The sequence below is a fragment of the Dromiciops gliroides genome, chromosome 1, assembly GCF_019393635.1.
Source record: "Dromiciops gliroides isolate mDroGli1 chromosome 1, mDroGli1.pri, whole genome shotgun sequence".
Taxonomy (NCBI): domain Eukaryota; kingdom Metazoa; phylum Chordata; class Mammalia; order Microbiotheria; family Microbiotheriidae; genus Dromiciops; species Dromiciops gliroides.
In genome coordinates this window covers 641,544,862-641,567,908 of record NC_057861.1, presented here as the reverse complement: position 1 = coordinate 641,567,908, position 23,047 = coordinate 641,544,862, and the positions used below count along the sequence as shown (strand labels likewise).

General features: G+C 39.7%; 1 protein-coding gene across 1 annotated transcript; it reads right to left on the bottom strand.

Annotated features, from left to right (window-relative positions):
* Window positions 1-3,172: 3,172 nt before the first annotated feature.
* On the bottom strand, window positions 3,173-22,532 carry MLANA (melan-A). The gene is made up of 5 exons (XM_043979584.1): window positions 22,494-22,532; window positions 20,136-20,237; window positions 11,207-11,303; window positions 8,394-8,510; window positions 3,173-3,390 (listed from the first exon to the last, which is right to left on the bottom strand). The coding sequence occupies exons 2-5, from the start codon at window positions 20,210-20,212 to the stop codon at window positions 3,322-3,324; spliced, it is 360 nt and encodes a 119-aa protein (XP_043835519.1). The 5' UTR covers window positions 20,213-20,237; window positions 22,494-22,532; the 3' UTR covers window positions 3,173-3,321.
* Window positions 22,533-23,047: the final 515 nt, after the last annotated feature.

The following is a 23,047-nucleotide window of genomic DNA, read 5'->3' as shown; positions in this document are numbered from 1 at the left end:
TTGTCTAATAAACAACCAACAACGTGCCAAGTCTTTGCCAAACCTGTCCCAATCTTTCTAGGAGTTGTTTATAGATCAGGGGATAGAGGAAATAATGGTGATTGCTTCATCTTCCATCAGGGCCTTAGAAAATAGATCTAGTTAAGCTTGTAAAATGTCTGAAGGAGATGCGGTAGTATGTATGCATTGTGCTATGTAGGATGGCAGGATTTAGAAGCAAAAGGTTCTTTAGGAATAAACAAATGACTTAGCCTTTAAAAGTCTGCAAATCACTTTATTCATTTGAACCTCACAACAGCTCTGTGAGGTATACATTATATGTATGACTGCCCTCATTTTACAGAGGTGATCTCAGGGCTGATGCCAGCAAAGAGGCCCTAAACTTCAGCCAAAAAGCTGCCTCCCCAACAGTGACCCAAGCAGTATCCTGTGCATAACGTCTGCAGCAGCAAATTTCAGGGTAGTAGGCTTAACCCTCCTACCAGCACGACAATCAAGGATTTTAGACTTTTTATCCCAACTTTTTTATATCCCTGTTCTTTTTGAATGATACATTTCTTATAAAGGTCAGCAGATCCCTAGAGCTCTGACATGAAGAGGAATATTTGATGGTGAAGAGTTCAAGGACATCCCTCATCAAGCCAGTTCCTCTGACATTCTGATTGACGGAGAAGAAGCATTAATGCAGAGGGACATTCATTTAGTTCAGACCGTAGAAAAAAATGCATTAAATCAGCTCCAACATCGGTTTGAGGAACAAGATAGAGAAAAATCTAAATCAGATTACTGTTCTTAAACCAAGGAATGAACGCAACTATACCAGGGCAATCTGAAAGATACAGACTCCACAAAGATTTTTAAAAACTCGGTTTCATTTGAATCTAGGTAGGAGAAAAATAAAGAAAAACCACTGTTCTAGATTATATTTTTTCCCATACTTAAACCAGCAGAAAGAGAGCAGATTGTTTTCAGCATAGTTGAAGCCGAATCACAGAGCATGGACATGACGTGCGTTTTCTTATTAACTAATAAAGTCAGAGTAGAGCTATTGAAGCTCAAAATAATTATGACTTGCAGGGTGGTACACATTGTCAGAGAAAGGATTTCAATCCAGGTGTTTCTGTCTCCAAGTTCAATGCTCTTCTGAAATCCAATGAGACGTCATGACATAAAGGATCTATGCCACCCAACCTCACAACCTAGCTATCACCCTCAACTCCTCACTCTCATTCCCCATATCCATCAGTGGGCAAACTGTCATTTCTACCTTCATAAGATCTCTCAAACACCTCCCCCTTCTGTCCTCTGACACTGCCACCAACCTGTTGCAGGCCCTCAATCATTTCATGCCTGGACTAGAACAATAGCCTGCCTCTTCATTTTCATTGGCTCTCTTCAAAGCCATCTCCAATCTCCCATCTCCAATTTTCTCCTTCTCCATCCACTGTCTCCTGATTTCCTTGACTTCCTTCAAGGCCCAGTTAAAATCCTACCTTCTATAAGAAGCCTTTCCTGATTCCCCTTAAATACAGTGCCATCCCTCCATTGTTTATCTCTAATTTGTCCTGTATTTTTCTTGTTTGTGCATAGCTGTCTACACATTTTCTTCTCTTCTAAACTGTGAGCTCCTTGAAAGCAGGAACTGTCTTTTGCCTTTTTTCAATCAATACTCTTTTAATGATATTGTTTTATAGTTCTCTATCTTGGCCTTATCCTTCTGTGATTTAGGTATTAGAACTATACTTGCCTTATGAAGAGTTTTGTTACTTGGTAGGGTGCTTTCTTTCTCAATTTTCCAGAATAATTTGTATAGCATAAGTATCAATTATGCTTTAAAAGTCTAGTAGAGTTTTCCTGTCAAGATTCATCAGAAAAAGAAGCTTCCCCCTCCACCACCACCACCCCCCACTTTGGTAGTTCCTTTGCAGCTACTTCAATTTCCTTTTCTGAGACTGGATTATAGAATATCTCTATTTGACATTCTACTGGTTTCAATACTTTATTTTTTGAAGTTGTTCTTTTTGAAGTTGATTCTTTTCTGTTCCCAGCTTCTTGGACACAATAACTTATAAAATTGACCTCTCATATGACAAATGGTTATGTATGCCTTGTGTTTTAAATATTTTTAAGTAGAAATATTGTAATAGCACAGAATCAGCAAGAATGCATATGATTTCACCTTTCTGTGCCTCAGGTTTCTCATCTATAAGATGATAGGCTTGAACTAGATTACAGCTAAACAGGGGTGTGCTGGTAAATGGCTTAACAACAAGATCTCTGGGGGGAGAGGGAAAAACCCTGTGTGCAAGACACATTTTTAAATTTTAATCTTCATTATTAATATTTTCTTAATAACTTTAAGTCTAGGCAATCAACAAAACAATGAATGAAGCCCTTATTTGTAATATTTACTAATTTCTGAAGTACTATAAATATTCACATGGAAAATTAACAACCAGCTCTCATGAGCCAATTCAAATTGGATGCAACATACTCCTACATCTAGCTCTAGGCCTATAATCCTATGATTAATAATAGCACAGATTAGGTACAAAATTTTGGTGCTAGAAAGGGCCTTAGAGTTTAATCTTCCTGTTTAGGTCAATTTAATTGTCACTTCATTTTGGGAAGGGAGGGGTGCAGCAATTATCAGGGAAGCAAATACGGATGAATTAGGTGGTTTTCTCACACTCATAAATAGGTCTTTTGTGATATTTCCATAATGAAAGTTTATAACTAATAATTTTGTGCAAACTTCATGCTGATGAAGAGGAAAAGTCTATGTTCTCAACTACGTTGTAGTCTTAGCATTTTTAGCCAAAATGAAACAGTATAGAAGGAATCAAAGGCCAAAAACCACTTGTGTATCATCCCCCAAGTGATACTAATGTGGTGCAGTCATATTAAGTTGGAGTAGAAATCAACCAGAAACGGGCAGCTGGGTGGCGCAGTGGATAGAGCGCCGGCCCTGGAGTCAGGAGGACCTGAGTTCAAATCTGGCCTCAGACACTTAACACCTACTAGCTGTGTGACCCTGGGCAAGTCACTTAACCCCAATTGCCTCACCAATAAATTAATTAATTAAAAATTTAAAAAAGAAATCAACCAGAATCAATAGTTTATTGATGTGTAAAATATTACTCATTGCAACATTGCATTTAATTTTGCCATTTAGTTAGTACCAGTAGCTGTGCTACTAATTAATCTGACAATTAGTTTTATTCCTGTGGTGTACCACTATAGAACATTAGACTTTCATATGAATTCAAGCAAAAGCATAAAGAGGATCCTTGCAAGGCCTCTGACATTTCTGGCTGAGCATTAAGGAGCATAAGGTGGTGGGGATTGTTCTGCAGAGAACTTCTCATAAGCTGGGGGAGCATCAGGCACCTGTGGAAATGAAGAAAGAGAATGTATTTATCAGACCTACAAACATCCTTGCAACAAAATAGATATTCACAAATTCATTTAGGTCAAGTTCACATTTTTCATGGTTTCTAAGGAATGTGGCACTGAACTGGGAAGAGGTCTGGATTCCAGTCCTGGTTCTTCCACTACCTAAGCAGGTTAATTGGCCTCTGCAACTCATTACAGGTGGTGCAATAAATAGAGTATTGAGTCTGGAATCAGAAAGGTCTGAGTTCAAATCCAGATTCAGGCACTTACTTAGCTATATGACCCTGCAAACCTCTGGCTGCCTCAGTTTCCTCAACTATAAAATGAGGATAATAATAATGCCTACCTCCCAGGGTTGTTGTGATGATAAAATGGACTGTTTGTAAAGTACTTTGCAGACCTTAAAGCTTTATAAACACACACACACACACACACACACTCTAAAGTGCTATATATACTATACTACATCTACTATAGTATATATTATATGTGTATATATGCCAGCTTTTAGTGTTATTATTGTTATTTCCTCATCTGTAAAAATGGGATTGTTGTATAAGGTGACCTTTAACACCACTTGCAGTTATAACATTCTGAGATTTGGGGGGGGGGCGGGGACAAAGCAACTTTTTTGTTGTTGAAAACCAAGGTTTCCGAAAAAAAAAAAGAAAGAAAACCAAGGTTTCCATGATATATCATAACCTGAGAGTGAGAGTTGAGTGAATTATTAGACTTAGATCTAGAAGAAATCTTAAATATTGAATACTGATCTAATCTTATTTCACAGATGAAGAGAGAGACTTCTGGATGCTTTCTCCTCTCTCAGTTTTCAGGATACCATTCTCTCTGGGTTCCCCTTCCATCTCTTCAACTCCTCTTCATTCTACTTTGCTGATTCGTTATCCATGTCACACCCTCTAAAAAGAGGTGTCCCCCAAAGCTCTACCCTTAGCTGCTTTTTGTATACCATGTCATTTAGTGATCTTATGATTCAGGTAGTCCTCAGTCACTCAGTCAGTCAAGCTTTTATTAAGTTCTTACGATGTTCTGGAAAGGAAGCCAAAGAAAGGACACTGTGCCCCCTGTCTGCAGCTATTTCCATATTAGTCATGTTGTAAAAGAAAATACAGAGGGGGCAGCTAGGTGGCGCAGTGGATAGAGCACCAGCCCTGGAGTCAGGAGTACCTGAGTTCAAATCCAGCCTCAGACACTTAACACTTACTAGCTGTGTGACCCTGGGCAAGTCACTTAACCCAAATTGCCTCAATAAAAAAAGAAACAAAAAAAATTATTAAAAAAAAAGAAAATACAGACCAAAACATATCAGAAAACTAAAGTTTAAAAAAAGAAGTATGCTTTGATCTGCATTTATACACCATCAGTTCTTTCTCTGAATGCAGATAGCATTTTTCATCACGAGTTTTTTAGAATTACCTCAGATCATTGTATTGCTGAGAATAGCTCTCATTCATAGCTGAACATCATACAATATTGCTGTTACTGTGTACAATGTTCTCCTGGTTGTGCTCACTTCAGTTTTCATTAATTCATGTAAGTCTTTCCAGGTTTTCATGAACTTCTAGGGTAAAATGAAAAAGTCCTCTATTTGGAATGTAAAGCTCATTGTACCCTAAGTCTCTTCTTGCCTTTCTAGCCTCTTATACCTTCATCTCCTCCATGAACTCTGCCATCCAGCTACACAAGCCCATTTGCATTTCTTCAAATACAATGTCCCATCTCCTATCTTGATGCATTTATATTGGCTGACCCCCATGTCTGGAATGGTCAGTCCCCTTATACTCCCCCTGTCCGACTTAGTTTCTCTGGCTTCCTTCAAGACTCAGTTCAAATACTGTTTCTACTTTTGGGCTGTTTTCTCCCCTTCTTTGTTGAGACTTTTCCCTTGTGCTCTGACTCTTCTTTCACAATATGACTAATGCAGAAATATGTTTAATGTGATTGCACATATATAACCTATATCAGATTGCTTTCTGTCTTGGGGAGGAGGAGGGAGGGAAGGGAGGGTGGGAGAAAAATTTGGAACTGAAAATCCTATGAAAACAAATGTTGAAAACTATCCTTATATGTAACTGGAAAATAATAAAATATTGAACTACCCCCCCCCCCAAAAAAAGACAGTTCAAGTCCTACCTTCTATAGGAATCCTTTCCTAGACTCCCAACTAATGCCTTCACCATTCAGATTATGTTGATCTACTCAGTATCTTGTATGTATCTTGTTATTTTCATGTTTTCTCCTCCACTAGTATATATGCTTGTACCTCACATCTACTTCTATATCTTATATGTACTTAATGATTTACATTAGAACATATGTATACTCTAGCTAGATGGTACAGTGTATAGCACATCAGACCTAGAGTCAGGAAGACATGAATTCAAATCCAGCCCCATACACTTAACTATCTGTGTGACCCTAAGTGCCTGTCTGCCTCAGTTTCCTAACCTGTAAAATGAGCTGCAGAAGGAAATAGAAAACTACTCCAGTATCTTTTCCAAGAATACCCCCGCCCCAAAAGGGGTCACAAAGAGTCAAACGCAACTGAAATGACCAAACGACAACCACAGCAACATACTCCTTGAAGATAGGGACTGGTTTTTGCCTTTCTTTGCATCCTCTGTACCTAGCAGAGTGCTTAACACATAATAAGCACTTAATAAATACTTATTGACTGAATGACTTACAATAAGTGACTTGCTAAAACTGGAATATAGATCCTTCATCTCCAGATCCATTTTTCTTTTCTCTATATCACTTTACTATACAATCCCTCAAAGAAATTGAATTTCAAAAGTATGTATAAACTTCACATGTGGGAGAGGGATGTTTATGACATTATCCATAGAATTATCTATCATTAGCTTACTTAAGATACAAATTAGCTTCATAATAGAAGTATAGAATGGTCATTAATTAATTATTTAATCTTTAGCATGACATGTGCACTAGTGACATACTTAACATTGAAACTGGTGTAACGATTGGAATGACACCACCTGCTGGAGACTTACTGTAGGAGAAGGCGCCTGAGAGCACGACATGCGGCTTTTCTTTGGCGTCAGGAAGTGATGTTTGCTTGTGGGAGGAAGAGGGGGTGAGGCTGGCTCTCTCGCTCTCTTTCGTCAGGACTATGGTGGAGTGTGGAGCTAGAAATGCACTCTCACTTTAATAGATAGATGAATCTAGGCCTTTCTCTTTCTCTTCACCAAATTCTTATTCTCCTTAATAAATGCTTAAAAGTCTAACTCTTGCTAAAGCTTATTATTTATTGGCAACCACTCATTAGATATTTTAGACAGACTAGCTAGAATTTTAGCTCCTTACACTGGGCTACATTCATGTCTGAAGGAAAACCAAGGCCATCACCTTGGTCATTGCCAAGCCTTCAAACTGTGGCTTCCATAACAGCTGTACCTCATGGCTATACATACTATTTTCATTTTATTTTTTCATAGTTTTCCCTTTTTTTCCTGTTTCTTCTTTCGTGACATGACTATTATGCAAATGTTTTACATGATTGCACATATATAACCCATATCAAATTGCTTATTCTCTTAGAGAAGAGGGAGAGAGAAAATGTGGAACTCAAAATTTTATTAAAAATGAAAGTTAAAAATTGTCTTTGCATGCAATTAGAAAAAATGAAATACTATTTAAAGAAATAAAAAATAAGATGGCTATATCCTGAACTAGAGATGTGATACTTAATTCTTCATCATATAGTGACCCACCATAACTTTTACATAGGTGACTTTAATGTTTGGCTAAGTATTTTTAAATCTTTAATTTAGCTCCACCTAAAATATATTCCACAATTGATAACAGAATTTTACTTGATTTAAAGTAGCTTAAGTTGCATAAACTAATCATTCCACAAAATTTTTGAATTATATACCAAACACTGTGATAGGCAGATGCTGTATATCAGCTGAATTTGAGCACCATTGATCAGTTTCTGGTGTGTTCCCGTTTCTCACTTATATCCCTAAGTTTATATTATCTTCCATTTTTATTGTATATGTCTTGTCTTTACAAAGTTGTTTACTTGTTGTCTCCCCCCTCTCTACCCCACTAGAATGTAAGCTCTTTGAGGTCTATGACTGTTTTTGCCCTTCTTTGTATCCAGAGTGTTTGCCACAGTGTTGGTATTCAATAAACATCTAATAAATGCTTATTAATGGACTGAATTAATGAGAAATAGAGGAGTGAATGTTTACTTCAAGACCCTTATGATATTCCTTTACTTATGTAGCTTCAAGGACATAAGCTCTGAAAGATTTAGTTTAGAAATAAAATGCTTTAAAAGAAGGAGGAGGAGGAGAAGAAAACGAAGAAGAAGAAGAAGAATGAGGAAAAGACACATATGAGAATATAACTGGTAAAAACTTATTATCCAAAATATGCAAAGAATTGCCACAGTTCTTTAAAGACGTGTTAAGATCACAGGTAAGTAAGCAGCCTACTTATACTAAACAAATAAAAACAAATTACATAGAAAAAATTCAGGCCAATGTCACTGGACTTTAAAGTACTTGGAAGGGAGTTAAGGTATAAGAAGTCTAGAAAAGTAGGAAGGAGCCAAGTTATGGAGTTTTAATGCCAGAATTTGATCCTGGAAGGCCTAGAGCACCCAGCCAGTGGAGCAACTTGAGAGTGACATGATCAAACCAATGCTTTAGAACATGTGTTCCTAATCCTTTTTTGTGTCATGGACCCCTTCTCAGAATAATGTTTTACAATGAATAAAATAAAACATGCGGGATTATAAAGGAAACAAATTATAATGAACTCCATTTCCCTTTGTCTCAAGTATAGGACTTCGTCATTATTGATGAAGGAAAATCTAAGTGAGCAGGACAAAAGGGGCGACTGTACTGATATTCTCCTTGGTTCTTTGTTGTGAGGGTTTTTATTTATTTGAATTGAACATAGCTACACAGGAAGCAAACAAACATGAGTGCAGGGGCTTAACATACCACAGAGTTCCAGTTGCTGTCCTCCTGAAAGGGCACTTTGCTGACAGGGAGCGCACCCTCATCCCTGTAGTAATTCCCCATCAGGGCATTTCCTGTGCCAGCACAAAGGTTTTTGTCCTGAAATGTAAATTCGGTTGGGGTCAGTGGGAGAAGAAGCAAGAAGAAAATGGAGAGCAATTTAAAGAAAAGAGAAAGATGCGCCACACCCCCACTCCCAGAGGCCCTGGACCCAGTGGAAACTTCTTTACCAAAGAGACCCTATGGCAAAGCAGACCAGGCTTAGAATGCGGATTCTTTGCCCACTTCCCTCCCCAAATGACTTTGTAATTTAATCACTTTGTGGCAAGTTTGTTTGTGCCTAAAATGACTATGATATTAATAAGCCACTAGTTGAAGTTTGATATGAATTAACATCAAATGCTTTGAATGCATGATGGCCCATAATTACATCAAATACCTCGATGGATTGCTGTTTTTATGCACATAAGTATTCCCTCCAATGGTACGTGTCATACCCCATTCCTTTCCTGCTCACCTTGGAGGGCTCTTGTCCATGTTCTTCTATAAACCCTTCATGGGGTCCAAGCAACATACTTAGTTTGTTGTTTTTAACTCATTCGAATCATGTCTGACTGTGGTCTTCCATTTCCTTCTCCAGCTCATTTTACAGATGAAGAGACTGAGGCAAACCAGGTTAAGTGACTTGTCCAGAGTCATACAGCTAGTAAGAGTCTGAGGCTGGATTTGAACTCAAGTTCTTCCTGACTCCAGGCCTAGTGCTCTCCCCATGGCACCATCTAGCTGCCCTACACGCTTGGACGTTCCTCTAGTTCTTAACATTAGACAGATACCAATATTACACATGGACTCTCCATCTATAATCCCTTTTCTTTAATGGTCACACCTTTCTTTTATGTCTTTGACAGCATTTCTGTGCATAATTCATTGTTGATAATATACTTCAGTCGATTTATGCCCATCATTTCTTCATTGTCCTTTGGATGACACTGAGTTTGTTATTTTTCAGAGATTATGGTATTCTAAGACATAACTCTATAGAATCACCAGAAGGGCATTATTATCATTTTAAAAACAAGTTTTTATTTTCAGGAGAAACTTGGGGACATTGAAAGTAGGGCCACATTTCCCAAATTCAACCCAGCTTGTTTTTCTTTTCTAATTCAGTTCTGAGCCTTAGTTCAGCTGTAATATCTGCCTACAGTATATGTACTGGTAGACCAGCCACTTTTTTTAATCTATCCAATTATGTATATATTATAGTCTGAACAACAGGCATTCTCCATCCACTTGATTTTATAGATTGTTACAGTAAACTGTTGAGCAATTGTGAATCTCATTTAGAAGGCTCAATGGTATTCTGGGGATTGATGCATTCAGTACATCCTCTATCAATGAGAGCATCTGGAGGAGCTCTAGTCTTTATTTATTTGTTTGTTTGTTTATTTGTGAGGCAATTGGGGTTAAGTGACTTGCCCAGGGTCAAACAGCTAATGAGTGTCAAGTGTCTGAGGCCGGATTTGAACTCAGGTACTCTTGACTCCAGGACCGGTGCTTTATCCACTGGGCCACCTAGCTGCCCCAAGACAACTATTTTTGAGGAAATCCTTTAATCTGATATTTTGTTCTACCAAAGAGAATGCTTTTTCACAGACCACACACAATAATCATGATGAGACCTCACATTATATTTTTCAATCATATAAATATGTGGCCTACTATGGAATACCATTTGGGAACATCTTCCTGTTCCTTTCTGACACTCTCATTGAGAATGTTTTCAAAGTATGTGTAGTTGATTCTCATACAATTTTTCTGTAGATTATAAAGTAGTGCTTAGGGTTATACCTGGCAAAGAGTCAAAGAGTCAGTACTTAATAAATGTTTCTTGATCAATTGATAGGATAAGTAGTTGTTAATGTCCTATTGGTTGCCTTTTTTGTTTGGTTTGTTTCAATTAGGTGCAAGATTAAGGTGAAGAGGCATTTAGGTGGTACAGCAGATAGAGCATCAAGCTTGGAGTCAGGAAGACTCATCTTCCTGAGTTCAATTCTGGCCTCAGACACTTACTAGCTGTATGACCCTGGGCAAATCACTTAATCCAGTTTGCCTCAGTTTCTTCATCCATAAAATGAACTAGAGAAGGAAACAGCAAACCACTCCAGGTGGGGGTTCTTCAGCAATTCAGAGAAAATGTTAAAGAGAAGGGAATAATTACATAGCATGAAATGGGATCGTTGATGTTAGAGGCTTACACAGCCCTCTCTCCCCACATTCATACATACATGGCAATTCCAAATTTTTTTAAATTTCTGCTGTGTTTAGTGACCCAGAGAGTATTTAATCATGTGACATATAAAAATTAGAAAATCTTGACTTGGGGCAGCTAGGTGGCACAGTGGATAGAGCACTGGCCCTGGAGTCAGGAGTACCTGAGTTCAAATCCAGCCTCAGACACTTAACACTTACTAGCTGTGTGACCCTGGGCAAATCACTTAACCCCAATTGCCTCACTAAAAAAAAAAGAAAAAGAAAAAAAAGAAAATCTTGACTTGATTCATATTCTCTCTCTCTCTCTCTCTCTCTCTCTCTCTCTCTCTCTCTCTCTCTCTCTCTCGTTATGCCCTGTGCAGATGTCTTCAGCTGTTCAACAACTACTACCTAGGATAAGGACAGGATTATGGGAAAATACGTTTGTTTGTTTTCCAATCCTTCAGAAAATCCTTTGGTTAGGGTACCAGGTGAAAATTTTCTGGCTTAGTATGGTGCAAAGGGAACATGTAAGCAGTACTAACCTTCAGGGTTTTGTAGCCATTTCGTCTCTTGCAATACCAGCAGCTAATGAGCAGCAAAATCCCCAGGATTACAGCCAGGATGCCAATTCCCGCTGCCCTGTCCCAGAAGACAGATAAATCCATTTTGCCACATGTGAACATTATTCTTACTTATTACAAAGAAATGCAAGCATCGATTCACAGGAGCTTTCTGTCCACACACATCCCCAAGCAGTTTTCCATTCTCCCCTTTCACTCCCCACTCCAGGGTTATGTCCATTCTCACCGTCTCCAACCCTTCCTCAACTATACTTTTCAGAACCCTACAGTTCTGTAGAGGTCGGGGTGTTTTCTAAAAATCTGTCAAATGTGTGTCTTAGAAGAACAATGCAAATTAGTATACGCAAAGAGAAGTCAGATCCCAGCCTTAGTAATACTACTACTATTACTACTACTAATGATTTTGAAAATAATAAAGAGGTAGCTGAGTGCTACGGGAGATAGTGTGCTGGACTTGAAATCAGGAAGACCTGAGGTCAAATACATCCTTAGAAATTTACTACTACTACTACTACTACTTTTTAATAATAAACATTTTTATTTAAAGTTTTGAGTTCCAAATTCTATCCCTCACATCACCTTCTCTGTCATTTATGGCCATGGGTGGGGGTGGGGCTGGGGGTGGTCACAAAACCACTCTGTCAGAGGTGGGACTTGAATCCAAGTCTCCACAGTTCTCCATCCACAGTGCAACACAATGCCTTTACAGGCTCTGGGATTACAAAGGCAAACATGAAAATAGTCTCAGCTCTCGATAAGTGTATATTCCAGTGTTGGTAGAAAAATGCTTTAAGAAACATGAAATGCTATATACATATAAGTTATTTTGTTATATAAACCATAGTTTTAAGTAGTAACTTTTTCAAAGCAATGTAGTTACCAAAAATTAATTGCTGTACAATCTTCAAGTAACAGGCAATAAACTTAAGCTCCCCTCATGCAGCTTTTGCTCAGTTAGCTAATGGTTGCCTGGTTTGGGACATTTCAACATGGCATAAATCAAAGGCATTAAAAGGCTGATGCTCTTATCTGACTCTATATTTTACTTAACCATTAATAATCCTAGCCAACTACCTAAAAAAGAGGATAAATGGGAAATAGATAATTTCTCAGAGAACTGGGAAACTGAATAAGTTCTATGCCAAGTATTCTTACTTACAACCCATCAGTGGTTTCCCATTGTCTAGGGCAATGGTGTCAGACTCAGATGGAAACTAGGACCACTAGTTTTAAAATGTGATAGTACCTATGTTTTGTTGTATTTTTAATTAATTTGTTAAATATTTCAGTTACATTGTAATCTTGTTTGACAGCACTCTCAGGCTGTTTTGGGCTCTCACCTTTTGTCTTAGGAATAAAGTATAGACTTCTAACCTCGGTATTAAAGGTTTTCCACAATCTAACTCCAACATAGCTTTCCAGGTTTGTCCCATACCCCACCCCTTCACCTATTATTCTATTTTATCCAAACTGGACTATTCTCTGTTCACTGTTCTCATCCTACTTCTTCCCATCTCTGTGCCTTAGCTTACATCTTTCATGGCTAAAATGGACTCTCTACATCCCAATCATCTTCCTTTGCTAAATTCCCTTCTCTCAGGGTCTTAGGGTCTCCCTCATTCTTGATGATTTACCCATTTCTTTTCCTCCTCCCCTAGCTGAAAGTGATCTCTTCCTCCTCAAATTTTTCATTACACTTTGCATAGACTCTCCTTTGTAATAATCTCATTCTCTCATGTATCATAGTTATTTATACAATCAAATGAAATTGTAAACACCTTAAGAGTAGGGCCTATCTATGATTGTATCTATTATTGTATTCCCAACATTAACCACAATATCTTGCTTTTAATAAATGTTTTTGTTTTATTAAACTGGGAATGACAAATACAAGGAATTCAAAGAAACGTGGCAAGATTTATTTGAACTAATGCAGAGGAAAGAAAGCAGATATTTAAGAACAACATACCCAATGAATACAAAAAAATGTAAATGAAGGCGCAGCTAGGTGGCACAGTGGATAGAGCACCAGCCCTGGAGTCAGGAGGACCTGAGCTCGAATCTGTTGTTGATCTGTTGTAATCTGTGATTGAACTCTGTTTTATTTCAGGTCCTTTTATGGGCCTGAGGATCTTTTATTAACACTATTATTATCTTCATCTTATAGATGAAGAAACTGATGCAAAAGAAGTTAAGAGACTTGTAGAGGATCACACAGTTAGTATGTATCTGAGACCAGATTTGAACTCAGGTTTTCCTGACTAGCCCCAGTCCTCTATCCACTGAGTCACAGAAAATGCTTAATACAAATTTAGTAGATATATTGGTAGCATGTGTTACAATTATCTGTGTGTGCCATACACCCCTGCTAAGCTATAAATTCTTCATGGGTGCGAACCACATTTTTGTATCTCCTCCAATGCATAATACAGTGTTTAGCGCACATTTCGTATTTGATCAATATTTATAAGAATCCTGGATCCATAGTGGTGCCCACAGACATCACTTTGAGGACAAATGGGACAGGAAATAAACTCACCAAGAATTATAACTCGGCATAGAGAAGAACAGAAACTATATGACTATCCACTGACAGCACTAATGATAGAAGGGTCTGGCTAAAGAAACAAAGACCACAGATTTAGCTATGGGTCTTACCTCTAAGCTGGGCCAGGGTAGGGGTGGGGTGGGGGTGGGAGGGCACTGAATCGATTTTTTGGGAGGGTTTTGTTTGTTTTGTTGCAGGGCAATGAGGATTAAGTGACTTGCCCAGGGTCACACAGCTATTAAGTGTCAAGTGTCTGAGGCTGAATTTGAACTCAGGTCCTCCTGAATTCAGGAGGATGCTCTATCCACTTCGCCACCTAGCTGCCCCCTGAATTGATTTTTTTTTGCAGGGCAATGAGGGTTAAGTGACTTGCCCAGGGTCACATAGCTAGTAAGTGTCAAATGTCTGAGGCTGGATTTGAACTCAGGTCCTCCTGAATCCAGGGCCAGTGCTTTATCCACTGCGCCATCTAGCTGCCCCCCTGAATTGATTTTTTAATTTTTTAATTTTTTTTTTTTTTAGTGAGGCAATTGGGGTTAAGTGACTTGCCCAGGGTCACACAGCTAGTAGGTGTTAAGTGTCTGAGGCCTGATTTGAACTCAGGTCCTCCTGACTCCAGGGCCAATGCTCTATCCACTGCGCCACCTAGCTGCCCCCCTGAATTGATTTTTAATGGTTAAAATAGTTATTTGAGTTCATAACCCTTTCCCCTGTATATGTCTGTATGTACCTTGAGGGCTAGGCCTGGGAGTTTTGTTTTGGGGTTGTTTTTGTTTGTTATACTCCACTCATGTGTTGATATGTGTTGCTAAACTGTTTGTTTTTCCCCCTCTTAATTTTACATTTATTGTTACAAGGGGTAGCATCTCAAAGTCAGCGTGTCCATAACTGAATTCATTATCTTTCCCCCAAAATTCAACATCACTATTTCCACTGAATACTGCATCCCCCTTTCAGTCACGTAGCTTCACAACCTTGGTGATAACCTTGATTCTTCACTCACTTTCATCCCATCTATCTATTCACCTTATTTCCACTTCCATATCCCTTAGTTCTAGAAGTCATTCCCTTCTCGCCACTCACATGGCCACCTCCTAGCTCCGACTCCCAAGTTGAGATCATTGCCATGAACTATTATAATGGACTCCTCATTGGTCAACTTGTCATGCTTCTCTCCCCATTCTATTTTTATTTATTTATTTATTATTTATTGGGGGGGGGGGAGGCAATGAGGATTAAGTGACTTGCCCAAGGTCACACAGCTAGTAAGTGTTAACTGTCTGAGGTCGGATTTGAACTCAGTTCCTCCTGAATCCAGGGCCGGTGCTTTATTCACTGTACCACCTAGCTTCCTCTCCCCATTCCAATCCACACAAACTGTCAAACTGATTTATCTAAAGGGCAAGTCTAACCATGTCACTCTCTTCCTCAGATTCCAATGTTTCTCTCTACTGCCTCTTAGGTCAAATATATGCTCCTCTCTTCTGGTCCCTAGCCCACTTTTCTAGGTTTTTATATATGTTCCCCTTCCAATCCTCTGTGACCTGGCCAGACCAGCCATTTTGTTGTTTCTCATCCCCGGCACTCAATTTCTCATCTCTGCACACTTTGCATTTGTTGTATAAAATCCTCCATTTGGCATTCAAAGCCTTTCATGATCTGCCCCCCTCTTCTAGTCTTCTTACAACTTAAACCCCACCACTTCCTGTTTAATCCAATGACAATGGCCTCCTTGGTGTTCCTCAAACAGGGCATTACAGGTCCCAACTCTGGACATTTTCATTGGCTATCTCCCATGTCTAGAATACTCTTTGTTTTGTTTTGTTCTTTTTGGCAGGGCAATGAGGGTTAAGTGACTTGCCCAGGGTCACACAGCTAGTAAATGTCAAGTGTCTGAGGCCTCATTTGAACTCAGGTCCTCCTGAATCCAGGGCCAGTGCTTTATCTACTGTGCCACCTAGCTGCCCTGCCCAGAATACTCTTTCTCCTTATCTCTGCCTCCTGGCTTCCATCAAGTCTCAGATAAAATCTTACCTCTACAGGAAGCCTTTTCTCATCCCTCATAATTCTAGTGCCTGCCCTTTATGAATCATTTCCAATATAGCCTGTGTATAGCTTGTTTGTCCACAGTTGCTTACATGGTTTGTAAGCTCTTTGAAGGCACAGTCTTCTGCCTTTCTTTGCAGTGTCTGGCACCTAATGGGTACTCAATAAATGTTTTTTGAGTTATAATTCATTGTAAAAAGTAAAAATAAATATAATTAATTGTTCCCCACAGCGGGAATGCTTACCGAGTAACTGCTTAGAAGAGGAAGGAGAAATGTATTCAGCAATGCAGATGATTAAAGGCAAAAGATGTAATTTTTCTTTCTTTCTTCCTTTTTTTTTTTTTGGTGGGGCAATGAGGCTAAGGTGACTTGCCCAAGGTCACACAGCTAGTAAATGTCAAGTGTCTGAGGCTGGATTTGAACACAGGTCCTCCTGAATCCTGGGCCAGTGCTTTATCCACTGTACCACCTAGCTGCCCCCAAAAGATGTAATTTTTTAAAAAGTAAGGCAGTTGGATCCAATGTCCTATACTAACCTTTATAAGCCTTTTCCCTAAATTCTGCTATAAATAATGTAGTTATTCCCTCTCCCAGCTTCCAAGAGAACAAAGCACCAAATACTGGATTCTCCCCCAGGGAAAGTATAAGACCGAAGAAAGACAATGTATTTACATGGCTACCTGATGCACTGCTAAATGGGCCCTTGAGAAACCATCAACTGGTTTTCACCAAGAGAACTCAGCATTGGAACAGAACTATAACTAAAGTGGGATGGCTGGGGCCTTCTCCTGAGGATCAGCATCCCAGAGAATATTCTTTCTCCACATGGTCCTCTGGCCTGCCCTCTCTGAACTGTAAGTGAGACCCCCTTCCAGGGTTCTGGCACAACATTGTACAGTGAATTGAATTTAAGGGAATTTGAGGGAAGGCTGTGCAAGGTCACCAACCTTACTGTCTCCTCCGGAGCCATCTGGGTTGAGTGGCAAGATATACATCAGGATGACTGGAGATGGCCTTGAATGTTTTAAAGCAATTGGGGTTAAGCAACTTGCCCAGGGACACACAGCTAGTAAGTGTCTGAGGTGAGATTTGAATTCAGGTTCTCCCAACTTCAGGATCAGTGCTCTATCCACTGCACTACCTAGCTGCCCCTAAGAGGGCAAATTACTGATAAAGAGAAGTGATACCCCCTCCTTTCTAGGTATGCTATGAAATCTACTGTTGAATTATGTTTGCTGGGCAGTGGGGTTTAAGTGACTTGCCCGGGGTCACACAGCTAGTAAGTGTCAAGTATCTGAGGTCAGATTTGAACTCAGGTCTTCCTAAATCCAGGGCCAGTGCTTTATCCACTGTGCCACCTAGCTGCCCTAGTCCTTTGTAATCTGGGGAAGAAGGAAAGGATACAGGCTCTGAGTGTGAAAATCACTGACAAAGGAAGGTGATTCTCCTCCTTTCTAGGAGGGGTAAGGGGTTTTCTATGGAATACATCAAAGAACAGAAAGATCAAGTACTTTGGCATCATCCTGGCCCCAAGCGTGAGACGCTATGACATTGTTGGTATTTACTCTGGTTCAGGATCCCCTAAGAAACTTAAGCCAATTCCTGAGAAGAAGCAACTATTTGAGAACTTCAACAGCCAAGAGTAAATATCCAGAGCCACTCTAACCCTTAGGATGAAGATACTGTGACAACTGTCAGTCTCTACTGGTCTAGATGTTGGAGAGCTAGCACCATCTCCTGGGAGAAAGAACAACTGCACCTATACACAGTCAAATAATAGGGAGCAACTGGGACACAAAGTTGGGGTGGTAAGTCCCTAAATCTACTCCTTGATGAATCACCAGCCAAGGCAGTACTGTGAGTCACACATATAGCATAAGTCTCCATCGGGCTGAGATGAAAGGGCCCTTCTTTCGGCTCTAGGGTGAGTCCTTTCTGTGTTCTTCACTCTGTAAATAAAAACTGTTCCATGTTTGATGCCTTGTGAACCTGAGGACTTTTGGGGGAAATTGTTGGTTTGGCTTGCCTAGTGACATTCCAAGGTAATACCTGAGTAGATATAAACAAGTGAGAAGGGGACAGCTAGGTGGCACAGTGGATAAAAGCACCAGCTCTGGATTCAGGAGTACCTGAATTCAAATTCAGCCTCAGATACTTGACATTTACTAGCTGTGTGACCCTGGGCAAGTCACTTAACCCTCATTGCCCTCCCCCAAAAAAGCATACTATCCACCTCCAAAGAAAAAACTGATATTGATGGAACACAGACTGAAGCATGCTACTGGGGCAGCTAGGTGGCACAGTGGATAAAAGCACTAGCCCTGGATTCAGGAGTACCTGAGTTCAAATCTCAGCCTCAGACACTTGACACTTAACTAGCTGTGTGACCCTGGGCAAGTCACTTAACCCTCATTTCCCTGCAAAAACCAAGTGAGAAGCAGAAGTTCCCAAAATGGTCCAAGCCCATCAGATTACAAAAGAATTTCTGACACAAAGATTATATACTTTGATACAAATACTTCTTATATTAAAGTGGTCTAACCTTAATATTAGCATCTATACAAAATTCTCTAAAGGAATATTTCTAGCTTTTGGTCATCTCCTGTCATTAAAATGGCACCAATTTTATCTTTTAGACCACTGACCCCCAAATTGTGACCTACCAGGAGATTTGAGACCCTTCCTAATTGTTCTCTCAGTGGGTTGTTGCCAGCAGTTGCCAGCAGATCTCTTTCATAGATCTTTCATAGAGTGCAAGAGTAAAAAATTATCCAGTGCCACCTTCTCATTTAGCAAATGAAACTGTACTAAGAAAGGTTAAATTGCTTGCCTAAGGGCCTAGAGTTTATGAAGTGAAATCTCATTTGAAGCTATGTGGTTAACCTAAGAATTAGATGAATTTCATCAATTCCAGGGCCTAAAAACTACATTTTTATAGTCTAGGAGTCTATATATGTTGGGAAGAGTTTTTTGCTCTGCCTTCTGGCCCTCCAATCAGAGGAGGATCTATAAAATGAGCATTGTCTCTTGGCATTTTGTGAAGGCAGAGTAAAGTCTATACAGAGCAAGCCTTGAATAAATGTCGACTTCAGGGGGCAGCTAGGTGATGCAGTGGATAAAGCATGGCCCTGGATTTGGGAGAACCTGAGTTCAAATCCGGCCTCAGACACTTGACACTTACTAGCTGTGTGACCCTGGGAAAGTCACTTAACCCTCATTGCCCAGCAAAAATGAATAAATAAATAAATAACATAAATGTTGACTTCATTGTACTACATTGTTTTGTCACTCTCTGCTCTTCTCCACCCTCTTGGATATTTCTCCTTATCATAAGATGCTCTTTCCTCATTGGAAAGTTACTGTTCATTTGATGATTATACTTGTTTTGTTTACCTTGAATTAGTACATCAGTTCTAACCCGTTTCCAACAACATATGTCTAAGGAAAGTCCATCTGCCCTTTGTTCTCACGGCACCATGTCTTACCCTCCCCATTGCCCCATTCCACCACCAAATAAGTCTATTTCTGGAACTTCTGGGATTAGGCAGTTCATGGTCTATGGCATTAAAAGAGACTTTAGAGGTCACCAACCCAAGAGCCTCATTCTATAGATGAGGAAATTAAGGCAGAGAGAGATTGAATGATTTACCCAAGGTCATACAAGTAGTAAGAGGTAGTAAGAGTAGTAAGAGGGGGCGGCTAGGTGGCGCAGTGCATAAACACTGGCCCTGGATTCAGGAGTTCCTGAGTTCAAATCCGGCCTCAGACACTTGACACTTACTGGCTGTGTGACCCTGGGTAAGTCACTTAACCCCCATTGCCCTCCAAAAAAACAAAAACAAAACAAAACAAGAGGTAGAGACAGGACTCACAACTCCAAGTTCAGGGTTCTTTCCACTGGTACCACATCACTTATCTTCCATCTCCAAACCCCCCTTCAAAAGTCTAAATACATTAGACTGAGTAGAATTATTTTCAGAGCATGTATTGTGGGCCAGGTCAGAAAGCCAGACGGTTTCCAGGTTGGGAGCTTTAGACTCAATTCCAGTAAAACAGAATTCAGACAAAAATGCAAAGCCCACCTTTTTTCACCCAGATGACAGCACCCGGGCTCCAATAATCCTGAACTTGGCTGTCTGCCTAACTCAATCAAAGGGAAAGTTTCTTCCCCTTGTGTCACACATTCTGTGGGAATAGACACAGAGCACATTTATGGACAGGCAGACACATTTGGGGAGGGATAGGCTCCCACCCACAAACTCCAAGTTGGAAATGAGTTGGATTTTAGACTTACTCTTCTGCCGAAATGTGAGCTGGAGACTTCTTCTTCTTGAGGTAGGCATGTATAAAGTGAGCATTTTCTTTTGGCATCTTGTGAAGGCAGAGTAAGAGTTACCTAACAGGAAGGATAACACTGAGATCATTTACGGAAACCAGAGCTCACTCAGGAGTCAATCGCTATGATCTTAATATCAAAAAAACCTTCATTCAGGTGGTGGCCCCAACATTTAGTTGCTACGCGATCCTTGGCAAATCTCTTAACCTCCCTGAGTCTACTTTTCTTCATCTAAAAAAAGGTGAATGATATTCTGTTAGGGATTTGTTTAACTATGTTTTTGAGAAACGTACTTTTAGCAGGGTTTGGGTGGCTGTTGGGAAGCTTATGCTGCAGCAAAACAAAATGTGTCAACTTTTTAAAAAGAAAATGGAGGTGGGGAGATGTGAACCTAGCATTACAGGAGCACTGGGAGGAAATATTGAAAGAAGGAGATAGGGGAAGAAAGGGAAAGGAGAAGAGAGGAGAGGAGAGGCAAGGTGAGGAGAGCAGCAGGGGACAGGGCTTTTTAAAAATAATAATGGAGGAGAAGAGATAATTTTTATTATTAGAAATGATAAAAGCTAACACATAGCACTTTAGGGTTTGCAAAGTCTTTTACAAATATTATCTTATTTGATCCTCACAACAACCTTGGGAGGTAGGTGCTATCATTATCTCCGTTTTAATGATGAGAAAACTGAGGCTGAGAAAGGTTAAATGATTTGTCTAGGATCACACAGGTAGTAAGTATCTGAGTCAGAATTCATCCACAGGTACAATGCTCTTATCCACTGTTCTACTTGGCTGACAAAACAAGTCAGATTCACGAGTGGGTTCTCTGGCTACTTTTTTTTTTTTTTTTTGGTGAGGCAATTGGGGTTAAGTGACTTGCCAAGGGCCACACAACTAGTAAGTGATAAGTGTCTGAGGCAGGATTTGAACTCAGGTCCTCCTGAATCCAGGGCCCGTGTTCTATCCACTGTGCCACCTAGCTGCTCCAGTTCTCTGGCTACTTTAAGGTTCTCTGCCCTTAAATAGGCTTCTTTAAAACCAAGTCAAAGCAGAATAGGACGTGGAAAATTTTTCCCCCTCCAACATTTGCTTCTCTTCCCATTTGACAGTCTACTAGTTCTAGTGATTTCCTATTACTCAGTTCCCTTGGGGAGGTTTATTAATGGCCGTTAAATAGGAAGCTAATGTACTAGAAAAGGAAGAGGCTTAACTGTATAAATAATCAATTCCATGGAGTATATGAAGGTAATTCCCCTATCTTAATCTCCCTGTCCCTCCAAAAAGTGACTGCCAAACTCCCATATCTCAGCCAAATAATCTAGTAACAGGTTTTATGTATCATTATTCCAAATTGTATAATTCCACATCAGTTACCCTTAAATTAATTTGTACCAATAAACCTATGCCTTATTGTGCTCAGATCCTAATAAAACTGAAACTTAAGATTTTAACCTTAAATAAGAGTTTTGTGCTGTGGGGAATTTTATGGAAGGTCATAGACAACCATCATTCAAGATGAGAAATCAAAAAACCTTGTGCTCTGCCCCTGTGGAGGGTATGCTCACCCCATGAAAAGCTCTTAAAACTGTCTGTGTAGGGCCTTAGAAATCATCTGGTCTAACCCTTTACAGAAGAGATGAGGAGCCCATGGAGGGGGAGTTTGTTTTGCCTGAGACCACCTAGGAAGTAAGTAGCATAGCTTGTGCTAATGAGGACTAAAAATTTAATGATAGTAATATTAACAATAATGATACTGTAATAATGATTATTACTAGGATGTATATGTGATTAAAGTTTAAGGAAAGAAAAGATACCACTAGAAAGGAATAGCTTAGCAGAGAGGAGAGTGCCTAGGCCTTAAGACTTAAAGGCACACTTTAAGGTTTTTCAAAGAACTTTCAAATATTCTCTTTATTAATAAACATTTCTACTTTATATTATTCAATATTATTTAAGTAACTGGAGTATGTGTTGGGGGGGCGCACAACAGAGTGTCAAATTGGGCAAAGTATCTAAGATTCCAAGATGTTACCTACATAATTCTCTCAGCTCTCTGATCTCCTTTTCAAGGAGAGACAAGGAAGAAAAAGCCAAGGAGGAAAAAGAGGGAAAAGAAACATTTCCACAGTTGTGGACCTAATGAGAACTTTCTTCGATGTCCACATTTTTTCTGAAAAACAAACCCAGGAGAGAAACCACACTGAGGGTCAAAGCCTATTTGAGGAAAGGCGAATGAATGGTCACCAGAGCCCACGTAGGGTTTCCCAAAATGAGCATCAAAATTAAAGGAAGAAAATCCTGGATAATAAGCAGAGCCCTTACCTTCCTTGCAGATCGGCCTTCTGTTCTGTAGCTGGTGAGACATGTGATGATTAGTCCCCTTTTTCTTAATCCTTTGGTTTCTGAGTTTTACTCCCATGACGGTCACGGGTTAGGATTCCTGAGACTGCAGCCTATGGAAATGCTTTAATTGGCATGAAAGGAGCAAACTGAGAAAGACTTCTCAACCTCATTCCTCGACTTGACAGCTGCCCCTTAATAGATAAGTATTTGCTTCCTGTTTCTCCACACCAGATTAATTCCACCACATTCTCTCATTTATCTTTACCCTATGACTCTTCCAATAAAGGCGTCCTCTGGATTCCAGAGAACTTGGATGGTTCTTCAATTCCCAACAACAGGAAAATTCAATTGGAACCTTGGGACCCTGCCTCTTCCTCTCCATAATAAAAGAGATTAAGAAATATGTTAGCCTAGCCTCTTGCTAGAATGAGCCACAGAGTCTGAATAAGGTAGAGTGGGAGATTGGACAAGGAATCAAGAAGACCTGGGTTTGACTCACCTCAGCCACTTATTAGCCTTGCAACTGTATGCAA

Coding starts and splice junctions, on each gene's coding strand:
- MLANA (XM_043979584.1), bottom strand. CDS start 20,212: ATGCCAAAAGAAAATGCTCACTTTATACATGCCTACCTCAAGAAGAAG. Junction 11,304..20,135: donor GCTCACATTTCGGCAGAAGA/GTAAGTCTAAAA, acceptor CTTCTGGGACAG/GGCAGCGGGAATTGGCATCC. Junction 8,511..11,206: donor ATGGCTACAAAACCCTGAAG/GTTAGTACTGCT, acceptor TTTACATTTCAG/GACAAAAACCTTTGTGCTGG.